This window comes from Macaca nemestrina, chromosome 1 (genome assembly GCF_043159975.1).
Source record: "Macaca nemestrina isolate mMacNem1 chromosome 1, mMacNem.hap1, whole genome shotgun sequence".
Lineage (NCBI taxonomy): Eukaryota > Metazoa > Chordata > Mammalia > Primates > Cercopithecidae > Macaca > Macaca nemestrina.
Window position 1 is genome coordinate 171,899,432 of NC_092125.1, and position 18,226 is coordinate 171,917,657.

General features: G+C 40.4%; 1 protein-coding gene across 6 annotated transcripts in view; it reads right to left on the minus strand.

The window, feature by feature from the left end:
* The window catches only part of LOC105495168 (PATJ crumbs cell polarity complex component), a 428,227-nt gene that overhangs the window by 396,626 nt on the left and 13,375 nt on the right, over positions 1 to 18,226 (minus strand). For 5 of the 6 annotated variants that reach the window (XM_011764431.2, XM_011764430.2, XM_011764432.2 and 2 more), the window contains exons 2-6: positions 9,442 to 9,498; positions 9,173 to 9,339; positions 5,910 to 6,104; positions 3,268 to 3,407; positions 1,082 to 1,277 (exon numbers count right to left, since the gene is read on the minus strand). In XM_011764431.2, the coding sequence (XP_011762733.2) occupies positions 1,082 to 1,277; positions 3,268 to 3,407; positions 5,910 to 6,104; positions 9,173 to 9,339; positions 9,442 to 9,463 (720 nt within the window). In that variant the 5' untranslated portion in view covers positions 9,464 to 9,498. Of the gene's footprint in view, positions 1 to 1,081; positions 1,278 to 3,267; positions 3,408 to 5,909; positions 6,105 to 9,172; positions 9,340 to 9,441; positions 9,499 to 10,515; positions 10,610 to 18,226 lie in introns of all 6 variants that reach the window. The other variant, XM_011764429.2, reaches the window with a different exon arrangement.

An 18,226-nucleotide genomic window follows, 5' to 3' on the forward strand; every position in this document is an offset into this window, starting at 1 on the left:
CAATTCCCCACTTTATTCACTGTATTTATTATGTAAATTCTGCTGTACAAATATTGCTGATTACAATAGGGAAAATGCCTATACATTAATTTTTGTTGTGACCTTGTATTGTACCGAGACAGTCTTATTTTTTCTTTTGTCCCAATGAATAAAAATTAAATAAGTCAGCTAGCACTTAGTGTTATAAGAAAATAAGATTTATTAGTTTGCATTCTGACAATGCAAGCCAAAATCTGTAAAATGTTAAAAAGCACATTCAAGGGTTCCCAAAAGAGATATATACTTTTATTCTTTAAAATTGTTCCATATGTGTCTTTACATGAAAAAAAGCCTGCTATAATTTTGCAATATCAATAATCTGGTCATAAATCCCCTCATAATTTTCAAAAATAATATTTTTCAAATAAATAATCAAATCTTACTTTAAACACTCAACAGTAAATCTCTAATAAAAACTCTCAATTAATTGGCTACATCACCAAGGAACACAAGACTCTCCATCACTAAATAAATTACACCTAATACTTCAATTTGGCCTCCATATTAAATAATAATCTTAAACAAAGAGACCCACAGGACATTGAAAAGAGAAAAAAAAAAACCTTCATGAAACTTCTTGTTTAAACATGTTAATGCTGCATTCAGAGATATGATCATCTTTTTTAACTATGAAAAGTAAAATGGGCCAGGCACAGTGGCTCACGCCTGTAATCCTAGCACTTTGAGAGTCCGAGGCAGGTGGATCACCTGAGGGCAGGAGTTCAAGACCAGCCTGGCCAACATGATGAAACCCCATCTCTACTAAAAATACAAAAAAAAAAAAAATAACAGAGAGTGATGCTGAGCACCTGTAGTATGGGAGGTGCTGAGGCAGGAGAATCACTTGAATCCAGGAGGCGGAGGTTGCAGTGAGCCAACATCTGGCCACTGCACTATATAGCCTGGGCAACTAGAGCGAAACTCCATCTCAAAAAAAAAAAAGAAAAAAGAAAAGTAAAACGACACCTTCTAAATGTCTTTACACTTCTTACAATCAATGGCATTATTCAAAATTAGGTATTTTTTCAAATTTGCAACTCACTGTTTCAGGCAGAGTTGTATCAGTTAGGCTGCTAGAAGTACTGCTTTTTGTGTGGATTGGTTCCCTGGCCACAATCAGTTGCAAAGATCCAGTGGTTTGTTGTAATAATGCAATTGCTTGCTGATGGGAAACGTTCTGATCCAATGGTGTGTGATTAACGGCCAATATTTGATCATTTTCCTTTAATCTTTGATCCCTTAATCAAGTAAGAAAAGAAATTTTTGTTTTAAGTGACCTAATAACCTGATTTTAAAAAATCTATTATTCAAGTTAAGCAGTTTGTTGCCTATGGTACTACTTCACTTAGTACATTTATCAAATAATTAGTTAATTATATAACAGAGCTCCTCAGACTGTTTTTCACAGAAGTTATTAACTAATTACCTAATTTGGTAGTGCATCCTTAAACACATGGACACATTTTAAAAGCCATCTGCCTAGAAAAATAAACAAAAACAATCTATAGGACCCCATCGCCAAGGTTTTGCAAGTATGGACACTGCCTCCATTACTGCATAAACCCAAACCTCCTGAACCCCTTCCAATCTGATCTCTACCCATACCACACTGGGGTAACGATATTTTCAACTACACCAATAACCTCCTCTCACCCCATCTTCACTGTCTACTTGTCCAACATTTATCAACAGAGGCCAAACCCTCCTTGAAAATTCATAGAGATTACTTCCAAATTTATATCTGAGCATGGTCTCACTCTTATTTGCCCAGCTGGAGTGCAATGGCACAATCGCAGCTCACTGCAGCCTCAGCCTCCCAGGCTTGGGTGATTCTCCCACCTCAGTCTCACAAGTAGCTGAGACTACAGGTGTATACTACCACGCCCAGCTAATTTTTGTATTTTTTGTAGAGATGGGGTTTTGCCATGTTGCCCAGGCTTCTCTTGAACTCCCAAAGTGCTGGGATTACAGCCATGAGCCACTGAGCTTGGCCAATCTGAGCCCTTGTAATCTCTCCCAAGCACCAATCTCCCAACTGCTAACCAGGGTAAGAAGATTCTTTTTAAAAGAAATTAGCAAAATCTCTAAAGAAAAATAATATTTACTGAGCACTTATCATGAGTCAGGTACTATGTTGAGTGCTTTACATGCATTATCTCACATAATCCTCACAATTTCCTTTCAAAGTACTTAGTAAATTTTACATATTAAGGAATTGAAGTCTAGACAAGCCTAGCATCCTATCAAGAGTCAGATTCTGAAGCACAGTCTTGAACTTCTTATGCCAAAGTGCATCCTAAAGATAGCCTAGGACTTACTCTGTCCTGGTTTACTGTATTTGATTTTATTATCTCCCAAACACCACTGATACTCTTCCTCTTCCTGTTTACCCATTCTCACCACAATTCTTGAAGAAACGCTGCATTAGATGCCAGAATAAAGATGCAAAGTCATGGAAACTTATTAAGTTTGAAATCTGAGTTGGGGAGACTAGAATTAATCCCCCATGAATGGAGAATGTGAATTCAAAAATGTATTATCAACTAAGAATTTTATAATAATATACTGCCATTGTTGCTATTATTCTAACATGTGCATTGGAATAGCATATTATTAAATGAATAATAAACCAAAGACTGGAAATCAAACAGAGACAAAATAAAAGGCTTGCAAATACCCCTTAAAACATAAAAGCAAATACAACATGGAAGATAACATAGACTTGAGAGGCCTCTTAATTGACAATAAGCATAATAAATCAGGTAGAGTGACATGACCACCAAAATGTTGTTATAATCTTAAGAATAATAAACAATGTAATATGCAGAATGAGAACTTCAATATTCCTATCCTACTGATCAGTCCGTAGCTAAAATAGCATGTTGAACTGTAAGAGAGGGAAACAGTGTACTAGCTTTGCAGTCAGACGGTCTTGGAATCACATCATGGCTTCAGCATTAACAGCTCTGTGACTATAGGTTGACCACTGAATCTCTGAATCTCAGCTTTCTCATCAATAGAACGGAATGATGATACCTATATAGTGGAACTGCTGCCATGGGGTACAGGAGGATATTCACGAAAGGCCTGACAAATGCACAGCAAAAACTAAAGCAAGTGTTAGCTGCTATTGTTACTGTTTTTATGACTAGTTTTTCACTCTCTTTATAATAGTCGTCAGAATTATCAGGAAACAATTAGCAAAGTGAAAATAAACAGCTTCCCCACCTGTCTGCTACACTCCCTGGCTGGACATCCTTCACGAAGATATCAACATTTCCCATATTTTGACTTCTGAGGGCCACCACACTGAATCCAAGGCCTCCAGATGAAGGCCGTTCTATATCTATATATTCAATTTGCCGGCCCTAATGAAGGAGCATTAAAAAAAAAAAAGTCAGTGGTGTACATTTAACCAACATACTCTGTCTGCAGAACTGAAATTGCTTAGCATAAAAGCAGCTTCCCCTAAGAACCACATAAACTCAGCATTTCAGTAATAAATTATTTCTGGAAATCCTCTCACTTGATTATTTCAGTAGAGCATAAGAGAGAGTGTGTGCAGTGTTCTGCAACCTCAGGGAATCGGAGGTATTTTCACACTTCATTCACATTATGAGATGAATCCCAAGCTGGCTGGAAACTCCTGAGAAAAATGCCTTTTCCCATAGTAAATTCTGAATTACTTTTTTACACTGAACTTCCCTAAATTCTCTTGATGCAAAGTACATTTTTATTTTATTTTTTTCTTTGAGACAGGGTCTCGCTCTGTCGCCCAGGCTGGAGTGAAGTGGCATGATCTCAGCTCACTTCAACCTCTGTCTTCTGGGCTCAAGCAATCCTCCTGCCTCAGCCTCCTGGGTAGCTGGGACTATAGGCATGCACCACCATGCCTGGCAAATTTTTGTATTTTTTGTAGAGACGGGGTTTCGCCATGTTGCCCAGTCTGGTCTCAAACTCCTGAGCTCAAGCAATCCACCCGCCTCAGCCTCCCAAATTGCTGGGATTACAGATGTGAGCCACAGTGCCCAGTTGCAAAATATATTTTTAAATGAGGAAAATAAATTAGATATATCAAAAATGCCAGTATTTAGCCGAAGTCAGAACCAGCTGCATTTTACAGGGCTCTGTTTTTAATTCTATCGTTGATTAATTGATATTCTATTTATTAGGTAAATTCAAAAGACTCTGAAAAGGCCACCATTTACATGGGTTCTACCTGTAAGAACAGATAGAACTGTTCTTGTGACAGCCAGGTATTTTATTGCTTTAGTTAATAACTGCACTTATAACATGAGAACTTCATAAATGTAATCAACTAAAAACAGCACCACATAAAAATAATTGTTAGTCAGATGAAACGGATAGAAGTGGCCAGGCATGATGGCTCATGCCTGTAATCCCAGCAGTTCGGGAGGCCGAGGTGGGAGGATCACGAGGTCAGGAGATCGAGACTATCCTGGCCAACATGGTGAAACCCTGTCTCTACTAAAAATACAAAAATTAGCCAGGCGTGGTGACATGCACCTGTAGTCCCAGCTACTCAGGAGGCTGAGGCAGGAGAATTGCTTGAACCTGGGAGGCAAAGGTTGCAATGAGCCAAGATTGCGCCACTGCACTCCAGCCTGGGCAACAGCGCAGAAAAAAAGAAAGGGATAGAACTATAAAGTCAAAAACTAGGACCAGAATATTATTTAATTATCACATCTTGAACAGATTCTATTTAACATTGAAACTCGAGTTTATTTATTTATTTATTTTTTAAGAGATAGGTCTTGGCTCTGTCGCCCAGGCTGGAGTTCGGTCGTGCGATCATACCTCACTATAGCTTTGAATTTCTGGGCTCAAGTGATCCACCCACGTCAGCCTTCCAGGTACCTGGAGCTACAGGTGAGTGCCACCATGTCTGACTATATTCTTATTTTTATTTTTGTAGAGATGGGGGTCTCTCTATGTTACCCAGCCTGGTCTTGAACTCCTGGCTTCAAGCAATCCTCCTGCCTCTGCCTCCCAAAGATTACAGAAAAAAGCCACCACGCTCAAACCTCGTTTCATTTTTAATGGCACTTGAAGGTCGAGGCGAACATACATAAAACTAACATGTCCAAAATTTTAATTGTTTATTTAATTTTTAATAGGTATTAGGGGCTACAACTGGATTATCCTTCCAAATGTTTTCTAGATTTTCCAAATTATATTAGTTCTAATTTTCATTAATCATGGGTTTTTCTTTTTTTGTTGTTGTTTTTTGAGACCGAGTCTTGCTCTGTCACCCAGGCTGGAGTACGGTGGCGCAATCTCAGCTCACTGCAACCTCCATCTCCCGGGTTCAAGCAATTCTCCTGCCTCAGCCTCCTGAGTATCTGGGATTACAGTTGCCCACCACCATGCCCAGCTAATTTTTCTATTTTTAGTAGAGACAGAGTTTTGCCATGTTGACCAGGCTGGTCTCAAACTCCTGACCTCCAGTGATCCGCCCGCCTCAGCCTCCCAAAATGATGCGATTACAGGTGGGAGCCGGTGCGCCTGGCCAAAAATCTTATTTTAACAAGAATAGAGATGCATTCAATTAGTCATTGTCGAAAAACTCTCCTTAGCAAGATCTTATCTCAAAAAAATAAATGTTAATTTTTTTTTTTTAAAAACTCTCCTTACCACACATGGATACCTTCCTTATGTAATTTTAAGCCAATAAATTTTCAACACACAGGTTAGAAAATGGTGTCAATTCCTCCTAACAATATAAAAATACAAGCAAGCAAAATACATACTAACACATCTTACAGCAAAAATAATGAGTATAAGTTCCTTTGTAAAACTAAAACAGGAGAAATGAAGCTAAATATTTCCATGAGAAGATACAACTTTACCTGAGCCATCTGTTGAATGACTGAGTTAAAGTCTTCATTTCCCAACTTCGGGGTCCAAGGAAATAACCCAGATACAGTGGAGTTATTAGAGGGCCTGTGGACATTTCCATTAGCAATGGAACCATCTGTGAACACTAACAAACCTTTCCTAGAAAAATCAAAGTGGGCTGAACAATCTGAGGGTATATGGTTGAGCTGTTGGAGAGAAAAAAGAATCATCAACAGAAATCTATAGAAAAACTGTTTCTAGTTATTAAATATATTTTGACCATTACATGTATAATTTGCACATTAAATATATACATGGGAAACAAATAAGGTAAAGATAGATCAATCTGTGTATTCATAAGGCTAGAAATTTTTTTAATTTAGTATTACACAAAATGTTTAATAGTTTAAAATTTGTTCTTATTTCCTGCTTTCTACCACTACTTTGTACACTGACATCTTATTACACTTCACATATACAGATGCATCCAGTCATGTAACAGTGTAAGGTACTAAACCTTTTTCCATTTATCTATACATTTCCATGTGGGGAACCACAAAAGATCCACAGGTAGTACATAACGATAATAATAACTGTACTTATTGAGCGCTTGCTATGAGTAAGTAGTGTACCGGGATGATTACAGGTATTATCACTTAATTCTTACAACAGTCTGATGAGATATCATTATCCCATTTTGTGAGCATAAAAACTAAGGCACACAAGGGCTAAGTAACTTACTCAAGATTAGCAGTAAGTGACTCGTGGAGCCACTTAAACATTGGCAGAAAGAGGAGAATCATGTAATTAAATTATGTGGACATAATTTAAAATATCATTGGTATACAACTGCCAAAACAGTAGAATAAAGGTAACATTAAGAATAAATGTCAGTAGTGAAACCCCATCTCTATCAAAAATACAAAAATTAAATGGGCATGGTGGTGCACACTTGTAATTCCAAGTTACTTGGGAGGCTGAGGCAGGAGAATCGCTTGAACCCCACGGGTGGAGGCTACTGTGAGCCGAGATTGCACCACTGCACTCAGCCTGGATGATACAGCAAGACTCTGGCTCCAAAAAAAAAAAAAGAATAAATGTTAGGCCAGGTGTGATGGCTCACACCTGTAATCCCAGCCCTTGAGGAGATCAAGGTGGGAGGACCACTTCAGGCCAGGAGTTCAAGACCTGGGCAACATAGTGAGACCCTCATCTCAACAAAAAATACAAAAATTAGCTGGGCATGGTGTCACATGCCTGTAGTCCCAGCTACTTGGGAGGATGAAGTGGGAGGATTGCTTGAGCCCAGGATGTCGAGGCTACAATGATCCATGATCACACCATTGTACTCTAGCCCAGGCAAAGACTCTTGTCTCAAAAAAAAAAAAAGGAATGTTAATAAAACCTCAGAGAAAAAATTTTTAAAAACCCTGGCTACAGGGATTACACAGTCCAATGCATAAAATATGACTGTGCATATAAGAACTGCAAACTATACAAATATAAAGAATTGCTATTAGGATAGGGTAGTTAGTTACATCCACTCTTAGTCCAACAAATGTGACAGATTTCTGCTGATCTTTGCCAATTTCAGTTGCTACCAGCAGCGTTCACTATTGTGATATTCTATGACCAAGAGAAATACAGAAAGCTAAACATCAATAGAGGCAGTGCTAAAATTAGGGTATAAATTCTGGTCTAAAGAAAGCAATTCACAGAAAGACACACGTGTAGAGTTTAATCCTTAATTGGCTATAAACAAATCACTCACAAAAGACTTAATGGGCAAGCATTTTAGTTTATCAGCAAAAACCATTTTTTCCCAAATTTTGTAAATTTTCACTTAACTGTGATAAATTAGATCCAATTATGTTTTAAATTCTGCCCAAATTTCATCTATAGTATAGCTACTATTCAAGTTCAGCTTCCAGAACAGGTGATTTAAAAGTAATTTGCCAATTCTGACCCCAAAACAAAGAATCCAAGAAGAGAGTTAAAACAATTTCTGGTTCGATCTCAGCGCCAAAAAAACAAACAAAAAAATCCCACAACTACTAATTTGCACCCCTCTAAGAAGAGGTGATATGTGTCCCTTACTCAATAATGATGTATTAGAGCCTGCAGAGTCCAGATAGTGTGGTAAATGAGTAGAGGAAACACAATTATATATTTAAATACCAGGCATCCTGCTTCCAAGGAACTTTTAATCAGAATATGCATGAAAGACAATAACTATTTGATAATTAAGAGAAGCGTGACTATTGTGCTATAAGGGCATGATCACTTCTTGTTAGATAAAAGACTTCGGCAGGGCGAGTTGGCTCAGGCCAGGCCAAGCGAGGTGGCTCACGCCGGTAATCCCAGCACTTTGGGAGGCTGAGGTGGGCGGATCACGAGGTCAGGAGATAGAGACCAACCTGGCTAACACGGTGAAATCCTGTCTCTGCTTAAAAAAAAAAAAAAAAAAAAAGACTTCACAAAGAAAATACGCCTGGGTGAGGTGGCTCATGCCCATATTCCCAGCACTTTGGAAGGCTGAGGTAGGAAGACTGCTTGAGGCCAATAGTATGAGACCAGCCTGGGCAACATAGGGAGACCCTGTCTCTATAAAAATTTTTTAAAATTAGCCCAACTGTGGTGGCACACACCTATCCCAGCTACTCTGGAAGCTGAGGTGGGAGCATTGCTTGAGCGTGGGAGGTCAAGGCTGCAATGAGCTAGGATCACAGCACTGCATTCCAGCCTCAGTGACAGAGAGAAACCTTGTCTCAAAATAAAAAGAAAATATATTTAACTTAAGCACTATTTTATAATTTTGAAGATGTTGAGAATTCTCAAAGCATCTGACCTTTACATATTTAAATAAGTACAAAAACCATATTCTAAAACCAAGCACAATTTTTTTTTTTTTTTTTTTTTTTTGAGAGACAGGGTCTCAACTCTGTCATCCAGGCTGGAGTGAAGTGGCATGACCATGGCTCACTGCAACCTGGAACCCCTGGGCTCACACAATCCTCCCACCTCAGACTCCTGAGTTGCTGGGACTACCGGTACACACCACCACGCCCAGCTGCGAAAGAAAAAATTGATTATCGACATTTCTAAATTGTCTATGCCAGTGCTACCCACAGGTTATAGGTTACAGGTCCCAATACAGCCTCTTTGCTGAACTGAGTCCTTAAAGATAATTTGTCTTTGTCTATCTCCTCTATCTTTCTTTGATGGTTTGAATATATTAATACATATATTAACGTGAAACTGATGGGTAACTTACTTGTCCTTTCAGTTGCTTGATGGACTGCTGAAGTGTGAGTATCTGGTTGAAGAGAGGACTCTTTAGTGTCTCATAAAACACAGATAACTTCTCATTCTGTGACGTGTCACCCTTCTCCTGCAATTTCATTTTCAGGCGATCAAGTACCTGCAGGACCTGCAGTTTATCTTGGGTTAAGATGAATAAGTAGAGTAATAGTTAAGTCCCATCTGAGATTCCATTTTAAAATCATTAATTAATTAAATTATAGAACAATATATCCAGTATACCTGTAGCAGGATTTTCAGGCATTTTGAATTATTCCCTTCAATCACTCTTAAAGATACCTAAAGAAAAATTTAAAAATATAAAAGATGAATTTCAATTGTATATGGCTATAATCCTGTAGAAAAATTTAGGAAAACCTCAAGAACATTCTTTATCAAGACTCCACTCAGTGAAATTCAAATTATAACCACAATGAGGTGCCACTACACACCCATTAAGATAATTAAAATTTAAAAACAGACAATACTAAGCGTCGAGGCTGTAAGTGCCTGGAACTATTGTACATTGCTAAGAGAAATGTAAAATGTCACAACCACTTTGGAAAATTGGTAGTTTCTCATAAAGTTAAAAATACACTTACTATATGACCCAGCACTTCCACTCACAAATACTTACGCAGTATTCATGAAAATATATGCTCACAAAAACGCCTGTACATAGAAGTTTATAGCATTTTTATTTATAAAAACCCCAAAACTATAAAAACCCAAGTGTCTAGAAACAGATGAATAAACAAATGGTATATAATATTCAGAAATGAAAAGGAAAAATTACTGATACACACAACAAGGATAAATCTCAAAAATGGTATGTTGAAAAAAGAAACCTGACCCAAAAAAGTCACAAACTGCACTGTATGATTCCATTCATATGAAGTTCAAGTACTGACAAAACTAATCTACAATTATAGATAAATTTACCTGGGGCAGGGTGATAGGGAGTTGACCATGACAGGCTTCAGAACATACTACTCTCAAAATATGACACCTTGGCATGTTGCATATTTTAAGCTGAAGGAATCTGAGAAACAGCAGGTGCAGAAAGGACTTCCCCTGAAGCAGATCATAGGATCCTCGTGTGAGAGGTGTCCTCTCTATACCCAGAAGATAGCAGCATCTTAATCTCAAAAGACAGAGTGGCTAGGTGCAGTGACTCATGCCTATAATCCCAGCACTTTGGGAGGCCGAGGAAGGAGGATTACTTGCGCCCCAGAGTTTGAGGCCAGCTTGGGCAACACAGTAAGAGCCCATCTCTACAAAAAATTTAAAAACTCAGCCATGCATAGTGGCACATACCCGTAGTCCCCACTGCTTAGGAGGCTGTGGCAGGAGGATCACTTGAGCCCAAGAGGATGAGGCCGCAGTGAGCTATGAGCCACTGCACTCCAGCCTGGGGAAAAGAGTGAGACCCTGTCTCAAAATTTAAAAATAGAAATAGAGGAACACCCAGAGGAATCTGAACAAACAGGCCTTGTTAAGTTTTTCCCAGTTTACTCCTCTTAGCTCATATCCCTTTCTGTCCTATCACATTCCACAACTCTTCCTTCTTCATCAAACCTAACTTAAAAACACTCAGGTTTTACTGTTTCTTCGGGTCATTTCCTTATGAAGGCTCCCATGTCATGTAAAACTTACATTAAACAAGTTTACATGTTTTTCTCTTGTTAATCTACCTTTTATTACAGGGGCCCCAACCGAAAACTTGGAAGGGTAGAAGCTATTTTCCCTCCCCTACACTGGGAAGGGGTTCAAGGAAGCTTTTTTGGCGTGACGGAAACATTCTGTGTCTTGAAGTGGGTACTGTTTACACAGATGTATATATTTATCAAAATTTATTGAACCAGGCCAGGCACAGTGGCTCACTGTGATCCCAGCACTTTAGGAGGTCAAGGTGGAAGGATCACTTGAAGCCAGGAGTTTGAGATCAGCCTGGGCAACAAAGTGAAACCTCATCTCTACAAAAACAAAAAAAATTAGCCGATGTGGTGGCTTGTACCTATAATCCCAGCTACACTGGAGACTGAGGTGAGAGGATCGCTTGAGCCCAGGAGGTCAAGGTTGCAGTGAGCCATGATCATGCCACTGCACTCTGGCCCGGGTGACAAAGGGAGACCCCATCTCAACAAAAAATAAAAGAAAAATTCCCGAGCTGTACAAATGATCTCAGACTTTTACTAGCCATCTATAGCTCAAAAGAAATTACAGGTATGCTGCGGCTCACACCTGTAATCCCACACTTGGAGAGATCGAGGTGGGTGGATCACCTGAGGTCAGGAATTCAAGACCAGCCTGGCCAACACAGAGAAACCCTGTCTCTACTAAAAATACAAAAATTAGTCAGGCGTGGTGGCGCTCGCCTGTAATTCCAGCTACTCGGGAGGCTGAGGCAGGGGAACTGCTTGAATCTGGGCGGTGGAGGTTGCGATGAGCCGAGATCATGCCATTACACTCCAGCCTAGGAAATAGAACCAGACTCTTTTTCCAAAAAAAAAAAGAAAAAGAAAAAAGAAACCACTCAAAGTGGCATCCTCTATGGATAATGTTTCCTTAATTCCAGTGATTTGATGAAATTAACCTAAAATGTAACATAATTAAAAACTCAAAAGGCTAGCAAAACCCTTTACTATGTATGACCAAAATGAGACATTTTCAGTGATTTTTACTAGTGATACACACTTGTAATGAACCATCAAAGAAATATGAGTATTATACAATCAAAATTTTCTCACATCAACCTGGATATGGTGGCTGAATGAGATCTTTATCTTCTAATTCGAGATCATTGAGCAAAAAAGCATATTGAAAACCAATAAAGGATGCCATTGGCATTGATAAAAGGTCTAAGTATTCCATCCAAATGTTCACTGGATTCAATGGGAATACCAAAAGAAGTGCTGAATAGAACATCAAAGAAATACTTCTGATGCGCTCAGCATCTCCACTGTACAACTCATACAACTACCCAGCGAGAGGTAACTGTGAATAACAGAAGGGCAGTCATGACAGCACTGTACTCTCATATAGCAGCATACAGCCCAACAGGACTGACAGGAGCGGTCTACTGGTCATCAACACATCAACCTCTCCAAATCAAAGAATGCAAACTAAAACAATAAGATGACATTTTATTTACTGCCAAATCTCAACTGACATTTATTGATTTTGACATTTATTGATTTATTAGAGAAAATAATAGTTTATACTCCAAATGTCATGAAAAAATAGGTGGAAATAAAAATTTGCACAATGTATACTGACACTGCTAAGTTGTGGTAAAAGAGTGTGTAATTTTTACTTCTGAGTGTCACTCTGAAAGAAATACTGGCAAAGGGGCACAAAGATGTGTGTGCAAGGGTATTTACTGCATTTTTAATAGCAAAACTCCTGGAAAAAGTAAATTATCAAAAGCAATCAGCCCGGGCACTGTGGCTCACGCCAGTAATCCCATCACTTTGGGAGGCCAAGGTAGGCAGATCACTTGAGGTCAGGAGCTGGAGAATAGCCTGACCAACATGGTGAAACCCCATCTACTAAAAACACAAAAATTTGCTGGGCGTGGTGGCAGGCACCTATGATCCCAGCTACTTGGGAGGCTGAGGCAAGAGAATCACTTGAACCCAGGAGGTGGAGGTTTCAGTGAGCTGGGATCGTGTCACTGCACTCCAGCCTGGGCGACAGAGCGAGACTTTGTCTCAGAAAAAAAAACCAAAAAACAAACAAACAAAAAAACAGCAATTAAAATGATGAAATAGGTCTGAATGTATTGAAAAGGGAATGAGGGGGAAAGGGTTAACAGCAAGCCTGTGACTCACTCGTTTAGCTGCAGGGGTGTCCAATCTTTTGGCTTCCCTGGGCCACACTGGAAGAGGAGGACTGTCTTGGGCTACACATAAAATACACTAACGATAGCTGATGAGCTTTAAAAAAAAAAAAAAAAAAACTCATAATGTTTTAAGAAAGTTTATGAATTTGTGTCAGGCTGCATTCAAAGCCGTCCTGGGTTGGACAAGCTTGGGGGATTCTCTGCACGACAGCTGACTTCCTAGTAAACATGATAAAGGTTTATAATAGATAAGAAAGGGTCTCTTATTTTAAAATATCAGGATAGATCTGGTCTCCCTTAACTGCCTTCTGTAAATAATCTGAGAATTTATGGATGTTTGGGGCATGGCTAGCCGGAAAACAGGAGATAATCACAGGCATTTTCTATTTGTGTAACTAAGAGAATAGAGAACTAGAGATTCCCCTTAGCAGGTTCAGTGGCTTTGGAGGCTGAGGCCAGAGAATTGCTTGAACCCAGAAGTTCGAGGCTATAGTGAGCTATGATTATGCCACTGTACTCCAGCCTGGGTGACAGAGGGAGACACTGACTCTTTAAAAAACAACAACAAAAACTAGAGATTCCCAAAACAGAAAAGGCTTCTTTAGGAAAAACATTTGTTAATCCAAAGCAAAAAATTGTGTCCCGAGGTTGAATTTTACTTCTGTAAACAAATTAAGAACTACAGTAGGGCTGGGCGTGGTGGCCCTACTGTAATCCCAGCACTTTGGGAGGCCGAGGTGGGCGGATCACTCGAGATTACGAGTTTGAGACCAGCCTGGCCAACTTGGTGAAACCCTGTTTCTACTAAAAGTACAAAAATCAGCTGGGTGTGGTGGTGGGTGCCTGAAATCTCAGCTATTCGGGAGGCTGAGGCAGGAGAATTGCTTGAACCCAGAAGGCAGAGGTTGCAGCAAGCCAAGATTGTGCCACTGCACTCCAGCCTGGGTGACAAGAGCAAAACTTCATCTCAAAAAAAAAAAAAAAAAACTACAGTAAGTCTATCATAAATACATGAAGAAGTGACTTCATATCAGTCATATATAACTGTTTTCAGTATGTTGATAATATGTCCGAATGTAGAAGAAAGTGAAATTTTTTGGAAGTTGTGCCTGCTGGCTGGGGGCTCCTCCAGGAAGGAATGCTCATCTGTGTCTGGCTTCTGCCTCTAACCTCTGAATCATGAGTAAGGTTTGGAGTTGGGTAAGATTTCACATTCATATGAAGATGCTTTGACAATTCAGCCCTTTGCATTAACACAGAGAAGTTATCCAATATGCACAACTGAATGAGAAAAACAGAGTTTCAGAATGAGTGCATTATTTTCACGTTTGTAAGAAAAAAAAAATGTGTGTGTGTAGGTTTCTAGAAGAAGAGTTAAACCAAGCATGCTGGCATGTGCCTATAATCCCAGCTACTCAGGAGGCTGAGGTGGGAGGATCACTTGAGCCCAGGAGTTCAACATCAGCATGGTCAACATAGCTAGATACACATATCAAAAAAAAAAAAAGAGAGATTTAGAAAGATAGTCAATGTAGTAATAGTGATTACTTCTAGAAAGTAGATGTGAGGATGGAGAGATTTAAAAATTAAACTTTCCATTTTACAACCTTACATGCTGCAGGTATTAATTTTATAATTTAAAAACTAGGGAGCCAGGCGTGGTGGCTCATGCCTCTAAACCCAGCACTTTAGGAGACAGAGGCAGGTGGATCACTTGAGCCCAGGAGTTTGAAACCAGTCTGGATAACATGGCAAAACCCTGTATCTACATAAAATACAAAAATTAGCTGGGTGTGATGGTGCACACCTGTAGTCCTAGCTACTCAGGGGGCTGAAGTGGGAAGATCACCTGGGTTCTGGGAGGTTGAGGCTGCAGTGAGCTGAGATAGTGCCACTGCACTCCAGCCTGGGCGACAGCATGAGACTCTGTCTCAAAAAACAAAACTAAAAATAATGAAAAATAGGGCCCAATGCAGTGGCTCACACTTGTAATCCCAGCACTTTAGGAAGCCAAGGTGCAAGAATTGCTTGAGTCCAGGAATTCAAGACCAGTCTGGACAACATAGTGAGACCCAGTACCTACAAAAAAATTTTTTTAATTAGCCAGGCCTGCTAACACATACCTGTGTCCCAGCTACTCGGGAGGCTAAGGTGGGAAAATTGCTTGAGCCCAGAAGATCGAGGTTGCAGTGAACCATGATTGCACTACTGCACTCCAGTCTGACAACAGAGCAAAACCAAAAAAAAAAAAAAAAAGGAAAAGTGACCAAAAAAATGATGGCTATGACAGTCTGCAAGCCACACAGTGGGATAATTGTACTATAAGGCATATACACACAATAGCAGAGCAGAGGTGTGTACCATGTGCTAAGAAAAATCATAAAGAAAGAGTGACTAAACCCCACCTAAAAAGTTTAGGAGTACTGGAATGAGAACACAACAGAAAACTCTCTCATTGTAAATTAAAAAAACAGTCCGGGCATGGCAGCTCATGCCTGTTCCCAGCACTTTGGGAGGCTGAGGCGGGCGGATCACGAGGTCAGGAGTTCAAGACCAGTCCAGCCAATATGATGAAACCCCATCTCTACTAAAAATATAAAAAACTAGCCAGGCATGGTGGCGCACGCCTGTTGTCTCAGTTACTTGGGAGGCAGAGGCGAGAGAATCACTTGAATCCAGGAGGAAGAGGTTGCAGTGAGCTGAGATCATGCCACTGCACTCCAGCCTGGGTGACAAAGCACCACTCTGTCTCAAAAACAAACAAAAAAAACAGGCCAGGAGCAGTGGCTCACACCTGTAATCTCAGCACTTTGGGAGGCCAAAGCATGGGGATCACCTGAGGTCAGGAGGTCAAGACCAGCCTGGCCAACATGGTGAAACCATCTCTACTGGCCGGGGGTGGTGGCTCATGCCTGTAATCCCAGCACTTTGGGAGGCTGAGGCGGGTGGATCACCTGAGATCAGGAGTTCGAGACCAGCCTGACCAACATGGTGAAACCCCGTCTCTGCCAAAAATACAAAATCAGCTGGGGGTAGTGGTGCATGCCTGTAATCCCAGCTACTCGGGAGCCTGAGGCAGAAGAATTGCTTGAACTCGGGAGGCGGAGGTTGTGGTGAGCCAAGATCACGCCATTGCACTCCAGCCTGGGCAACAGAGCGAAATCTTGTCTCAGGAATAAAAAAGAAAAAAGAAACTCTGTCTCTACTAAAAATATAAACATTAGCCGGGTGTGGTGCCGGGCACCTGTAATCCCAGCTACTCAGGAGGGTGAAACAGGAGAATTGCTTGAACTCAGAAGATGGAGGTTGCAGTGAGCCGAGATCACACCACCGCACTCCAGCCTGGGTGACAGAGCGAGACTCCATCTCAAAAAAATAAATAAATAAAATAAAGTAAAATAGCAAAAGTAGAGTGACCATCAGTCCTCGTTTGCTCTTGACAGCCTCAAGTCGCACTTTACCCAGCATCATTATTAATAGTGCTGTATTTCAGTCTCTTTGCTCTCCAAAGTGTCTCGGTTTAGGCCTGGCGCAGCGGCTCATGCCTGTAATCCCAACACTTCGGAAAGCCGAAGCGGACGGATCACTTGAGGTCAGGAGTTGGAGACCAGTCTGGCCAATATGATGAAACCGTGTCTCTACTAAAAATACAAAATTCTGCCAGGCGTGGTGGCACATGCCTGCAGTCCCGGCCACTTGGGAGGCTGAGGCAGAAGAATTGCTTGAATCCGGGAGACGGAGGTTTCAGTGAACCGAAATCATGCCACCGCACTCCAGCCTAGGTGACAGAAAGAGACTCTGTCTCCAAAAAAATAAAAAAATAAAAGTGTCCTGGTTTGAGTAATATATAAGGCTACCCTAGGTTAGTGGTTCTCAAACTTTAGCATGCATCAGAATCACCTGTAGGGCTTGTTATACCAGAAATTGCAGAGTCCCACCCTCAGAGTTGCTGATTCAGTAGGTCTGAGGTAGGCCCTGAAAATCTGCATTTCTAGCAAGTTCTCTGGTGACCCTGTGATGCTCCTAGACCAGAGATCACAACTGAAGAACCACTGCATACAGGTGCAAAAGTGCATGACTTTCTGTGAAAACAATAACTAGCTTTAAAGGACCTAATATAAGGTATCTAGAAGTAGCAGAAAAGGGAAAAAAGACAACTATTACTCCAAGTATAAACTGCAAACTGATGCTTGGCCTATAAAGGCACAGGTATCGAAATTGGGAATGAACACTCAGAAACTTTCCTGCAATATGGCAGAGTAAAATGTCTTACATTTAGTAATAAAAGACTTGGCAGCTGGGTGCGGTGGCTCACACCTGCAACGCCAGCAGTTTGGAAGGCCGAGGCGGGTGGATCACCTGAGGTCAGGAGTTCAAGACTAACAAGGAGAAACCCCGTCTCTACTAAAAATACAAAAATTAGCCAGGCGTGGTAGCGGGTGCCTGTAATCCAGCTACTCGGGAGGCTGAGGCAGGAGAACTGCCTGAACCCGGGAGGCAGAGATTGTGGTGAGCCTGGATCACACCATTGCACCCCCGCCTGGGCAACAGAAAGTCTGTCCCAAAAAAAAAAAAAACTTGGCCTTATTTTGTATGTCTTTTTAAAATTTCATTTTTTCTAATAACTTATTTTACAAAAATATCAGTTCTTGAAAGATTATAGAGTGAGGAGCCTGATCTTTCACCACTGATAGTCTGAGAAGCACTGATTTAGATAGAGCAATTTGAAAGGGTCCTTGTAAATAATGCTAAGCAGACTGGTCTTTATCCTTTTAGCAACAGGAAATAATTAAAGACTTTTAAGTAGGGAAGTACTGAGTCCAGATTTCTATTTTTAAAAGGTAATTCTGATAATAGTATAGATTAGTGGTCTTCAAACTTTTTAAAACACACATTCCCATCAGTAAAAATGTGTTGGCCATGTATCTCAATTTATTTTAAAATAAACAAATACTACTATACTAACATATGTTTTAAAACATAACATAGAAACTTGAGGGTAAGGTAAAAATGCTAAAGTTTTATTGTCATCTTCCTAAGCTCTTTTTTTTTTTTGAGACGGAGTCTCACTGTCGCCCAGGCTGGAGTGCAGTGGCGCAATCTCGGCTCACTGCAACCTCCACCTCCCGGGTTCAAGCAATTCTGTGCCTCAGCCTTCCAAGGAGTGGGGATTACAAGTGACCA